The 14,646-nt window shown below is 35.0% G+C and overlaps 1 protein-coding gene across 1 annotated transcript; it reads left to right on the forward strand.

The window, feature by feature from the left end:
- The first annotated feature begins 10,627 nt into the window (after positions 1–10,627).
- LOC107764536 (UPF0481 protein At3g47200-like) lies at positions 10,628–14,243 on the forward strand. Its single transcript, XM_016586278.2, has 4 exons — positions 10,628–10,762; positions 12,126–12,229; positions 12,638–13,226; positions 13,265–14,243. The coding sequence occupies exons 2-4, from the start codon at positions 12,158–12,160 to the stop codon at positions 14,125–14,127; spliced, it is 1,524 nt and encodes a 507-aa protein (XP_016441764.1). The 5' UTR covers positions 10,628–10,762; positions 12,126–12,157; the 3' UTR covers positions 14,128–14,243.
- Positions 14,244–14,646: the final 403 nt, after the last annotated feature.

The following is a 14,646-nucleotide window of genomic DNA, read 5'->3' on the forward strand; positions in this document are numbered from 1 at the left end:
AGATTTATGTCATTAACATAAACATCACGTATAACAAACTTTGATGTTGTTTTCTTTGTAAAAATGCATGGACAAATTCCATCATTTATATAACCTTCATTCATCAATTCAGTGAGGCGATTATACTATATGCGCCCTGATTGTTTTAATTCATACAAAGATTTTTGTAATCTGATTGAGTACATTTCTCGAGACTTTGAATTATATGCTTCAAGCATTTTAAATCCTTCAGGGATCTTCATTTTGACTTAATCGAATGAGTCATAGAGGTTATGACTTGCATTTAGATGGCATGACATCTTCAGATGTCTGGACTACAGGTCTGATCCTCACAATCATTTATAATATTGAGTACTATATTGTATCAAATATATCACCGACGATCATTTTGTATCGGTTCCTAAGCAACATAACTTGTTGAGATCTCATCACTTTCTTTATTTTCAGGTACTTGAATTTCTTCTGGAGTTTCATAAAATGTTATGTCGTGGGATCTTCTAGAGCTCATTTCCTCCTATCCTTTTCAAGGATTGTTACCTTTGGAACCGATTGGTTTACTACGCTTCATGCATGCAGTAAAATTTATCCTTCGGGGATTTTAATTTTAATAGGAGCATTTGCAGCCGAAATATGATATTTAATTTTGGATCAGCAAATACTTCTTGCATTTGACTTGAATTATTTTCTAGGCGAGGATCATATTAATGATAATTCGATTCATATAGCATATTTTTCAGCTGTTTATTTCATCTCCCAAATGTTAGAAAAACTAACTCATATCCCCAATCTTCTTTGGGAAACATATCTTTGTGCATTGTGGTAGAGAAATTAATCATATACCACACATTAAAAGTTATTAGATAATAAAAATATTTGGTTTCTGATCCTAAACCAATTGAGAGGGGAGGACATTTTGTTGGTCTGATGCATACAAGTGTTGTTGTATGCAATTTAGAAAATCTTAGACCAACACATGAGATTTTGTTCTCATAAGCAATAGTTTAGCCATTAATAGGAGATATTCAATGCTAAACTAGCTTGGATTTAAACCAGCATCATCAAGATGAACTATCTTGATTTCATAATCTGAAAATTATGCACTTACTTGAGAAAGACAATTTCAAATGTCAAACTGCAGGTTGACAATAAACATACATGTAACCATCTTATATATGCATATATAAGTGGTTCACATGATAGGTGAATGAGCCCATATTCACCTTTTATATATTTCAGAATTCGGGGATTTTAGTCCGAACTTTAGTTGGTATAATCAAGTTATTATGAGAACAAGCAACACAAGAGAATTCTTGAAGAATCTTCTAGTTTTTCAGTATATGCTTATCTGAATTCTCAAATAGCTCATTTAAAAATGGCAAATGAAAACTTCAAGTTTATCATGGCATGTGCTATCTCTAAGTAAACTTCTGATTTACTATGGCATAAACTTTTGCATCAGTAAACTTCTGATTTACTGTGGCTACTTTTGTATTAGTAAATTTTTGATTTACTGTGGCTGCTTTTGCATTAGTAAACTTCTGGTATACTGTGATACATGATGTAGTACAAATTTGAAGAATAAGGCGGGTAACTTCTCACATACATATTTACCCCATATGATTGTGAAAACATGAAGATTTATAATCTTTTAATCATTTGTAGTCTCAATATGATAGCCATTTGTATTAGTAAACTTTAGGTTTACTACAACATATGTATTGACCATAATCATATGATATGAATGACATATTTGTATATAAGCTCTTCGAAATCTTTCCTTTATTATCCACAATCTAATATTTATCAGACACCACTGGTGTCATGTTAGCTTTTCAGGAGTTGTTGATACATTTTGTAGTATCAAATATTGCTCAAACAATCCATTGAACCCTCCAGAGCTTCGAGACCTTTTGGCCTCCTTTGACTCCCTTTCCTCGCCTAGAACACCCTCAATATTTCCTCGCAATCTCCACTACTTATTGAAATAGAGTATCAGTTTGCAACTCTCGAGCCATGCATATTTTAATATCATAATCGAGCCCCTCATTGAATCTGCGGACCCGCTCTCTGACTATAGGAACCAAGATAGGTGCATGACGGGCTAACTCACTCAACCTGATAGCATATTCTGACACTGTCATAGTGCCCTAACGCAACCGTTCAAATTCTGTGTGCCACGCATCTCGGAGAGTCTGGGAAACAAATTCTTTCAAGAACAATTCAAAAATTGGGCCCAAGATGGTGGTGTTGCATCGGCTGGTCTACCTTCTTCATAGGTTTGCCACCACTGATACACTGCGCCTGACAGTTGAAATGTAGTAAAGGCAACTCCGCTCACTTCCACAATACCCATGGTGTGGAGAATACAGTGACAATTTTCTAAATATCCTTGGGCATCCTCTGTAGTTGTGCCACTGAAAGTAGGTGGACTATACCTCTTAAACCTCTCAAGTCTCTTTTGTTCTTCTTTTGATGCCTCTGGCCTGACCTCAGGCCGAACCAGAATAACAGGTTGTACTGGTATTACACCCGAAACCTGGCCAACGTGAACCTGCTGCTCTAGAGTTGTGGTAGGGTTCTGAATTACTCTCCCAATCTGCGAAATATTTGGTGCAACAGAGATCAATCCCGCCTAAGTTAATGTACCAAACATTCTCAGGAACTGTGCTAAAGTCTCCTGAAGTCTGGGGGTAACAACAGGTGCTTCTGGTACCTGTCCCCCAACTGGAGCTACTAGCGGCTCCTCGACTGTTGCTCTGACAGGTGCTCCAGTCGTGGCACGTGCCCCTCCTCGACCTCTGCCTCGGCCTCTACCTCGGCCCCGGCCTGTTGCAGCCCTAGCAGTATGTGTGGATGCCTGCTCAGCTAAGCCGGTAGCACGTGTCCTCAACATCTATGAGAGAATAGAGATATAAAAGCTCAAATTCCACAATCAACAAATCAGCACGACATGAATGAAAGAAGTCGAAATTTCCTAACAGTTATGTAGCCTCTCGAAGATAAGTACAGACGACTCCGTACCGATCCACAAGACTCTACTAGACTCGTTTATGACCCGTAGAACCTATAAACCTAGAGCTCTGATACCAACTTGTCACAACCCAAAATCCCACCACAGGCGTCATGATGGCACCTAGTCTCTAAGACTAGGTAACCGATTTCCATTAAATTTCGAAGCCATTTTTTTTTCTTTTAAAAAAAATAGAAACTAACAACGGAAAATAATTATAAATATAACAACCTCCCAAAACTGAGTGATGAACTCTAACTGAATACATGAAATGATCACAAGGATCGAATACTCCATACTATTTGAGTAATAAATAACGGTACAATAATATGGAAAAACTCCAAGGAACTGCGACGACCAAGCAGCTTTACCTTGAATCCTTGCGATCCCACTCTCGATGCCTAAGGGACAATTCCCCCCCTCGAGGTTAGGCAAGATACTCAACTTTTTTTTAAAAGTTATGCCGATATTCCAAAATTGCCCTCTTGCTTGAATTGACCTCCAGACAGCTCAAATCTATCCAAATTAATTGTACAACTTCATTAAAATTCATCGGAAATAATTCTGGATAATAAAACGTCGACTTAAAAATTTATTCTAAAAGTCAACAAAAGTCAACGCGGGGCTCGCCTATCAGAATCCGACATAATTTCCATGAAATCCGAATACCCAATCCGATACGATTACAAAAATACCAATTTTATCCAAATCCGACTCTGAATCGGTATTCAAATCCCAAAAATTTATTTTTATGAAATTTCTACAATTTTCCCCAAATTTCCATATCAACATACTGATTAAATGATGAAAGCAATGATATATCCATGTATGTTAACCAAATCTGAGATAGAATCACTTACCCCGATGAATTTCTTGAAAATCCCACGAACAATCGCCAGAAGTCGAGCTCTCAAAGTCCAAATGTGAAATAATACCCAAACCCTCGGTTTTATAATACGCAATCTGACCCCTCATTGTGCTGACCGCACAATTTTTGTGCCGTCCGCACATTCCATGTGTTGCGGTCGCACTCCAAATTGTGCGGCCGTACTTCAACACTCTGCACTACTATGCCTCAGTAAAATATCCATAACTTTGTGTACAAATGTCCAAATTATTTGTACTAAATTGTTCTGGAAACTAGATTCAAAGAGCTACAACTTTCATTTTTGAATCATCTTCAAATTCCTTGTAGATTAATAGATATAAACTTCCGAAGTCGGACGAGTGAACCTGCAGAAATCACGAGAAGTGCGGCCGCACACAAAATTGTGTGGTCCTCACTTGTCCTCTGCGGTCTGCACATTTCCTCTGAAGTGAGTATGCACTCAAAATTCTGCGGTCCGCACTTTTCCAACAATTCCATAACAACATTAGAGTGCCAAAATACCCGAACTCGCTCAAAACTCACCCCGAAACTCATCTGGAACCTCCTGGACACAAACCATATATGAATTTCAATCATAAAACACGATACGGACCTGTTCGCGCACTCTAAATACTGAAAAGAGGTCGTCTTGACCCGATATTGACCATGGCCAAACTCTCAAATTTCTTAACTTTACTAATCTCTCAACCAATGATCCAAAAATACACCCAAGCCCCCTCGGGACCTCAACCAAATATACCAACACGTCCTAAAATACAATACGAACTTAGTGGAGGCTTCAAATCTCGTCAAAGAATGTCAAAATTATGAATCGCACCTCGAATCGAATTATGAGTTTTCGAATCTTCCAACTTTTATGTTTTACGCCGAAAAGTATCAAATCAATCCGTAATGACTTCAAATTTTGCGCACAAGTCATAAATGACATAATATAGGTATTCCAAATTTTCAGTATTGGATTCTAGCCCCAATATCAAAAAGTCAACTCCCCGGTTAAACTTCCAAACTTGAATTTCTATTTTAGTCATTTCAAGCCTAATTTAGCTACGGGCTTCCAAATAATTTTTCGAACACGCTCCTAAGTCTAAAACCACCATACGGAGCTATTGGAATCATCAAAACTCTATTCCGGAGTCGTTTGCCCAAAAGTTAACTCTTCGGTCAACTCTTTTCTTTTTAGCTTCTTAAACAAGGATTGTTCTTTTAATTTAATTTCGAATTTTCAGTAAATCAAACTCGACCACACTCGCGGGCCATAATACATATTGCGAAACTGCTTGAAACCTTAAGTCACTGAACATGGCGTTAATTATTAAAACGATAAGTCGAGTCGTTACACTCACTAAACTCTACCTCTTCCTTATATTCTTGACACATATCAATATATGACAATAGGTCGGCATCACACCTTTTCCACATGTGTATCAGTTTTTAAATATAGACCAATTGAGGTTCTCGGACCATTCAGGAGAAGCAAGAGAACCAACGAAAGAAACGGCCAAACAAAAAAAGGTCATTTTTTTGCAATTGAGGCTCTCGGACCCATAATTAAGAATCACGTCCACGTTTTCTTACATTCTTCGGAGCCAGCACACGCAAGGCAAAAAAGAAAGTAAATATGGACCACATCAGAAACAGATATTAAATACTCCTACCTAATAAAAAGGCAAAACAAAGAAGAACGACAAAGCCTCGAAAATAAATGAAGTGTTATAAAATAAAGACCGTAAAGTAAAAAAATCGAAGACAAGTATAGAGGGAGATTGGTATTTTTATTCAATTTTAAACTGTTGTACATAATGAACTGAAAGCTTCTCTATTTAAAGAAGAAAGGAAGCAGATGTGAGGCTTTTCAGGAAGCAGCTGCAAGGCTTTTCTTTAGCTGCTTGTAAGTTGTCTGCATGAGCTGTTTGCAATCTGCTTGTTTAATAAGAAGCTGTTGCAAATCATTTCATTGAGCTGCTTGCAACCTGCCTGCATCAGCTGCTTGTAGATAAACTTCAACAGAGTACTAAATGGATAATCTTCTTCAGGAAGATTATCTATAGCGCATAAATGGACATCCACAATAATTATTTTCATAACACTCCCCCTTGGATGTTCATTAAGGTATTGTGCCTCGTTAAAACCTTACTAGGAAAAACCCAGTGGGAAAAGTCCTAGTGAAGGAAAAAGAGTACACATATTTAGTAATACGCATTTCTAGCTGCCTCATTAAAAACCTTATAAGGAAAACCCTGTGGGAAAAAATTTTAGTAAGGAAAAAAGAGTACATCGCGTATTTTACTCCCCCTGATGAAAACTTTGTTTCAAATATTTGAGTCTCCACATTCCAGTCTTTTATACCATCTTCTCAAAAGTTGAAGTTGGCAAAGATTTAGTGAATAAATCTACCGGATTGTCACTTGAACGGATTTGTTGCACATCAATGTTACCATTTTTCTAAAGATCGTGTGTGTAGAATAATTTTGGTGAAATGTGCTTCGTTCTATCTCCTTTTATAAATTCTCCCTTCAATTGGGCTATGCATGCAACATTGTCTTCGTATAAAATTATGGGCCTTTTATCACACTCCAACCCACATTTTGCTCGAATAAAATGAATCACTGATCTCAACCATATGCATTCCCTACTTGCTTCATGAATAACTATTATCTCAACATGATTTGAAGAAGTAGCAGCAATAGATTGCTTTGTGAAGCGTCATGATATGACAGTACCTCTATATGTAAACACATACCCGATTTGAGGTCGAACTTTATGGGGATCGAATAAATAACCTGCATCTGCATAACCAATATGATCTGCGCTATATTTGTTAGCATTAGCAAGATACATAAGTGCACCAATTGCACTGAGATAGAGTATTTCAGGACTAAGGAGTTCCTCATCCTCTTGTGGAGGTCAGAACGGATCCTTATTCACTTTAAGTGATCGAACACCCATTTGGTGTACTTAATAGGTGCGCTTTGTCCATGTAAAAGAGTTTTAAGATATTTTCTGTATCGACAGATTGATGGATATAGATCATGTCTGTTAAATATTCAATTTGCAGACTAAGACAAAGTTTTTCCCTTTGGAGCTCTTCTGGAGTTCCTGTGAGATTTATGTCATTAACATAAACATCACGTATAACAAACTTTGATGTTGTTTTCTTTGTAAAAATGCATGGACAAATTTCATCATTTATATAACCTTCATTCATCAATTCAGTGAGGCGATTATACTATATGCGCCCTGATTGTTTTAATTCATACAAAGATTTTTGTAATCTGATTGAGTACATTTCTCGAGACTTTGAATTATATGCTTCAAGCATTTTAAATCCTTCAGGGATCTTCATTTTGACTTAATCGAATGAGTCATAGAGGTTATGACTTGCATTTAGATGGCATGACATCTTCAGATGTCTGGACTACAGGTCTGATCCTCACAATCATTTATAATATTGAGTACTATATTGTATCAAATATATCACCGACGATCATTTTGTATCGGTTCCTAAGCAACATAACTTGTTGAGATCTCATCACTTTCTTTATTTTCAGGTACCTGAATTTCTTCTGGAGTTTCATAAAATGTTATGTCGTGGGATCTTCTAGAGCTCATTTCCTCCTATCCTTTTCAAGGATTGTTACCTTTGAAACCGATTGGTTTACTACGCTTCATGCATGCAGTAAAATTTATCATTCGTGGATTTTAATTTTAATAGGAGCATTTGCAGCCGAAATATGATATTTAATTTTGGATCAGCAAATACTTCTTGCGTTTGACTTGAATTATTTTCTAGGCGAGGATCATATTAATGATAATTCGATTCATATAGCATATTTTTCAGCTGTTTATTTCATCTCCCAAATGTTAGAAAAACTAACTCATATCCCCAATCTTCTTTGGGAAACATATCTTTGTGCATTGTGGTAGAGAAATTAATCATATACCACACATTAAAAGTTATTAGATAATAAAAATATTTGGTTTCTGATCCTAAACCAATTGAGAGGGGAGGACATTTTGTTGGTCTGATGCATACAAGTGTTGTTGTATGCAATTTAGAAAATCTTAGACCAACACATGAGATTTTGTTCTCATAAGCAATAGTTTAGCCATTAATAGGAGATATTCAATGCTAAACTAGCTTGGATTTAAACCAGCATCATCAAGATGAACTATCTTGATTTCATAATCTGAAAATTATGCACTTACTTGGGAAAGACAATTTCAAATGTCAAACTGCAGGTTGACAATAAACATACATGTAACCATCTTATATATGCATATATAAGTGGTTCACATGATAGGTGAATGAGCCCATATTCACCTTTTATATATTTCAGAATTCGGGGATTTTAGTCCGAACTTTAGTTGGTATAATCAAGTTATTATGAGAACAAGCAACACAAGAGAATTCTTGAAGAATCTTCTAGTTTTTCAGTATATGCTTATCTGAATTCTCAAATAGCTCATTTAAAAATGGCAAATGAAAACTTCAAGTTTATCATCGCATGTGCTATCTCTAAGTAAACTTCTGATTTACTATGGCATAAACTTTTGCATCAGTAAACTTCTGATTTACTGTGGCTACTTTTGTATTAGTAAATTTTTGATTTACTGTGGCTGCTTTTGCATTAGTAAACTTCTGGTATACTGTGATACATGATGTAGTACAAATTTATATATAAGCTCTTCGAAATTCATCCTTTATTATCCACAATCTAATATTTATTAGACACCACTGGTGTCATGTTAGCTTTTCAGGAGTTGTTGATACATTTTGTAGTATCAAATATTGCTCAAACACTTATGATATCATGATAGAAAATCATAATCAAATGAACAATATAAAACTTATTCTAAATTTATAAATGACAAAAATTAAGAATTTTAATATTTCTACCACTAACTTTGTGACAAATATCTCATTCAAGGAGAAATATTATTAACATCTGAATATTCATTGCATCTTTTAAGGAAAGATATACGAGTTGTTATTTCCTTCGGGGAACTCAATAACTAACCATAATATATTAATGTGATTGTAGTAGAAAGCATTCTACAAGAATGATTTTGCCTTAGAATGATACTTAATAAAATTATCCAAGATGTTTTACGTACAACAGGTACGTGCGACAATGATCTTTATGCCATAAAAATAATATTTATATCATATGTTATTCTAGCTCTTCCGGAGGTGAGTTGTGGTATTTCTTCATTCACTACAAGGAATGAAAATGTGCTTCAAAAATAACTTTGAATAGCTCATTATTTTATTTACGCACAGAAAGACACAGTTTCATAATATTTTCCTGCTTCGGGAGAAAATTTCAATTGAGTTACTTCTTCAGGAGCAAATTGAAATACGAAAAATTGAGTATATATTCTCTCAATCATATTACCTCTTCTGGAGGTGAATTATAATATATTTACATCAAGAGCACGTTCATATTTACGACTTTATTAATATTATCACATTCACTTCAGAGAATGGATTAATATTTATCAAAAATTCTCATTCTTCAGAAAATCGAATATAATTATCTGAACGTGCATTAATCACATCAATTGTGATGCTTCAACCTCTTTTAAAATATTTACTACTTCAGGAGCAAATCGAGGCGTGCATGTAATATAAAGAATATTTCTCTAGCTTATTTTTAATTGTAACCATAGAAAGCCTAAATTATCACTTCTGGTGGTCATAGGCATATACCACTTCTGGTGGTTAGCAAAATTTAGTTACAATGAGATATACGAAACATAACCACTTCTGGTGGTTGTATATTTCTTGCAAACTCTGCTGGAGTTTAAGTGGATCTAACAATGTTTTCCACTTTGTAATCCTTTATTAAGATAAGTAAGATGAAAACAAATACCAAAATAGGTACTATATACGTAACATATAACCAAGCAAGCGATGATAATGATATTAAAATATAAGCAAAAGGCTCAAATTAAATTATGCAAATTTGGCCACACCAGATGTAAGTGTATCTATATCACTACTGCCAAGACGAAAAACTCACCACCTCAAGGATATAATCTGCCTTATGATGCTCGTTATGAACAAGAGCTAACCACAGACATAAGAGTGTCGCCTTACATCGGAGATGAACACTGAAATAGAAATCAAATTCGAAGTAAGTGCTCAAAATAGCAGAGTCTCGTGCTGATAATGTGTTATAAAATAAAGACTGTAAAGTAAAGAAACCGAAGACGAGTATAGAGGGAGATTGATATTTTTATTCAACTTCATACTGTTGTACATAATAAACTGAAAGCTACTCTATTTATAGAAGAAAGGAAGCAGCTACGAGGCTTTTCAGGAAGTAGCTGCAAGGCTTTTCTTTAGCTGCTTGTAAGTTGTCTGCATGAGCTGCTTGCAACTTGCCTGTTTAATAAGAAACTGCTGCAAATCATTTCATTGAGCTGCTTGCAACCTGCATGCATCAGTTGCTTGTAGATAAACTTCAACAGAGTACTAAATGGATAATCTTCTTCAGGAAAATTATTTATAGCGGGGTAATAAATGGACATCCACAATAATTATTTTCATAACATGAGGAAAATAATCATTGACTTTTCTCATTCTCTACCAGCTTCTATCATCGTAGACCATTGACGCAAACAAGGAAAATAACCATTGACTTGGAGTCAACGGATTTCTCATTATCTTCTCTCATTGGCCAACAATATTTTGTGTTGAAAGGTCAAAACAAGGCTACCTATCAGATATTTTCGATTATCTGTATTATATAATATGAATATTTGATTTGATTCCTCTTATAACTTTGCAGGCCAGCTCTCATCGTTCAGGAGAAGCAAGAGATCAAACCAACGAAAGAAGAAACAGCCAAACCAAAAAGGTCATTTTTTGCAATTTTCTCGTTCTATACTAAACATATATAAATAAATTATATTCTTTGGTCAAGTTTCTAATTGGTCAAAAGTATTTTTTAAATTATTTTTAAAAAGCACTTACTTTACACAATGAAAGTGTTGGCCAAGTTTATGGCGAATAAATAAGTGTTTTTGAGTAGTAATAAAAAATATATTTTAGTTTTTAAGTGGAAGCTAAAAAAGTAGCTTCTCCAAAAATAAGTATTTTTAATTTCTTTTAGAACAAGATTAGCCAAATAAAAAATTCATCTTTACCAAATTAACTAGTAGTAACTTCCTTTTTCATAATTTGACGATTAAAAGCACTTTTCAAAAATATTGGCCAAACCATTAACTAACGAAAGTACTTCTCCAATAATTTATCCAAACATAAATAGCTACTCTTTCAAATCACCCTTTTGACAAGCAATTTCGATTAAAAATATTTTTTAAAATAAGTTACTTTCGGCGGCTTGGCCAAACAAGCCCTTAATGGATATATTTTGTCTCATAATTTTGTTTTAGATTTAAGACTCTTACTAATCGTTAGATTGTGTGTTCTTTCGAAAATGCGGTTACAACTTTAAATTTTTTATACATCATCCACCTTATTGAAAATGTTTGTGCTTTTAGTTTCTCGAGGCTTTATGCATTAATTAATATTCAGGTTAAACTAACCGTAGCCGAAAGAGAAAAGTCGAATCATATCAAATTAATTAAATATAATATTGGTATAGCATTTAAAAAAATCAAATACCAAAAATATCGAACTAAATATTCAAATACCGTATTGACCGACAAATACCCCATTCTGTAACATACATATGGCAGTTTTTATTGGCTTGTGGCCTAATTACAACAAAGAAAAAAGGAAAATTAAATGGCACCACACGCACATTCATGATCAGAATAGCTAAGGGCGGTGGCCAAATATGTTTTTCCCACTTGATTGTAAAATTACTTTCCCCGATAACTTTCTCTTAGAAACTTGCCCGTACTCAATTTTTATAATTTTAATTTAATCACACAACATTTTCTTAAAGAGTAGAAAAGTCTAATACTCCCTCAAATTTCCATTAATTTGGGATGATATAAAAAGACAACGTACATAAAGTTTCAGATATGGATAATAGAGGTATGTGTTTTCAACTGATTAAAATTAATGTACCCTTCCTGATGTTTTTATTTTTTTTATCGAACCATTTAGCTCTTTCAATCTAAGAATTAAAATTTCTAACAGGTTATGGCAAGTCATTTGATTATTAATAATAATAGCCATCTATGTCTAGAAAATTAAAAAGAATTTGATACCATACCATTTTAACCCGGTCTGTTTTTATTTATTTATAGGAATTACAGTTCAAGAAAGCTATTTAAGAGGGATGGCACACACTATTGAGATTACCCCAATAAATTGTCGAACTCCACTGCTTCATCAAACTACGGAACATGAGGTATCTCCCCACCTCTCTCCCTCAACATGTACAAGCATTACCTTTTCATCTTATTTTATTTTTGTGGAGGGGAACCTTAGAGCAACGCTAAAATTGTCTTTATATGATTTATATGCCACGGGTTCGAGCCATAAAAACAGTCATTAAGGTTGGTATTATGGTAGATTGTCTACATCACAATGATCACACTCCTTAGGGTGTGGCCCTTCCCTGAACCCTGTGTGAACATGAAATGCCTTGTGCACCAGACTGCCCTTTTTGTTTTGTTGTGTTTTCGTCAAACCGACATTGGCTTATAAGCATTTGGATTTGATTCACTTAGCCCCACACTTCCTTTTCACGCAGTTTTAACCTCAAACTTTTGTAATTTAGCTTGAAACTCTTATGACTCTTTTCCATTAATTTCAGATAGAAGAAGGGAGGAATGTGGATCAATTAATAGAGACAAATCAAATTCTTGATGAAATATATTTAGATTTGTACCATTCATCTACCAAATCTTGTACCATATTCAAAGTAAGTGTGGGGCTAAGTGAATCAAATCCAAATGCTTATAAGCCAATGTTGGTCTCTATTGGTCCTTACCATAAGAAGAATTCACAACTACGCTCAATGGAGAATTATAAATTGCGTTACCTACAACGGTTTCTTAGGAGAAAAGTAGGGCTTGATGTGAAAACTTGCATTAGTGAATTGGAGAAATTTAAGGATGAGGCACTAAAGTGTTATGATGATATAGAGGATATTTATAGTGAAAACAATACTGGTCAATTTTTGAAAATGTTGTTGGTTGATGGTTGTTTTATAGTTGAGTTTATTCGAGAGCGCTGTGGAAGGAAGCCAACAGAAGAAGATATTATTATCCCCTACAGTTGCATAGATGGTCAAGTACATCGAGATTTGTTATTATTAGAAAACCAACTTCCTTTCTTTGTCCTCACTAAGCTTCACAACATGACAATGGATCCAATCAGGGCGGATTTAGGGGGGCGGAAGCGTATTCACCCGAACTCCCTTCGCCACTGGATCCAATAGTATCATTCATAAAATTGGTGAAAGAGACCTTTAATTCTTCCTTCTTGAAGATGAGTCCTGCATCCATTCTTGAGATTGAAAGTGATGCCAAAAACATTAAACATTTACTTCAACTAGTACATATGTCATGTCACCCTTTGGAGAAGAAAACTAGTCTTACTCTTGAAAGCCCTGGTTTGGAAATGGAACATTGCAGGAAAAGCTTATGTTGGAATCCTTTAGAAATGGTTAGATTGAAAAATATGCCAAATGATAAGGACCACCAAACATGGGATGCTAACATGCCGAATGCAACAGAGCTTCGCGAAGCTGGAGTTACATTTTCAAAAATTGGAAAAATCTATAGAAGATTGGAGGAAGATCACGACCTTGGAGATAACACAAGTTTATTTGACATTAAATTTGAGAATGGAGTGATGACAATTCCTTGTTTTGAAGTCTTTGACTGTACAGAGACGATCCTGAGAAATCTTATAGCATACGAACAACAATCATCTGATGTACATCCTAGATATTTCAGTGATTTTTCCATTTTTATGGATTATCTTATCGACTCGGACAAAGATGTGAGTTTGCTTCGCCAGAAAGGAATCATCAAGAACGAGATAGGAGAGGACAAAAGAGTGGCTAGCCTTTTTAACAAAATTGGGGAAGGGGTTGCCATTTCTTATGACTTCTATTACAAACAAGAATACTTGATGTTAGTTCAACATTGTGAAAAACCATGGAACCGAATGAAGGCAAGTTTGAGGCACAATTATTTTAACAGTCCTTGGGCGGGAGCTTCAACTGTGGGAGCCGTCATACTCCTCATACTCACAGCTATACAGACCGTTCTAGCTTTCACAGGTGGTGTTAAGTAGTTTGAATGTCTCCATTGTAGAGTTTCCTCACAACTCCAAACATGCAATTTACTGCATCAAAGCTTGTGCATTAATGGCCTGAGAACTATAATAAAATGAAAGTCTTTTCTTTTCTCTGATTGTGTCTTCGTAGAAGTAGCAGATTTTCAATTATCAACCTCTTATCTCTTTGTAGCAAAAATATAAACAACTATTATTACGCCTCAATCTCAAAGTAATTGGGTCAGTTGTATCAATCCTTACCATCTATTTTCGTTACTGATAATAAGGGTCTCGCAATGTTTAGGGAAAACAAGCTTATGTGAGCATATACTTTATCTAAGGGAAGTTGTTTATGATGACTAAAAAATGACTCATGCAACAGAGGATAACTAACCACATTATAATGAAGATAACGATGCAAACTCAAGATAATTTTATTGTGAGCATACTTTTAAAGAATAAATTACAGTAACACATCAAGTATTAATCTAACTCCTGTATTAATCGAGTAATAGAGAGTGAGAAATGGGCCTTTCG

Source organism: Nicotiana tabacum, chromosome 23, assembly GCF_000715075.1.
Source record: "Nicotiana tabacum cultivar K326 chromosome 23, ASM71507v2, whole genome shotgun sequence".
NCBI lineage: Eukaryota > Viridiplantae > Streptophyta > Magnoliopsida > Solanales > Solanaceae > Nicotiana > Nicotiana tabacum.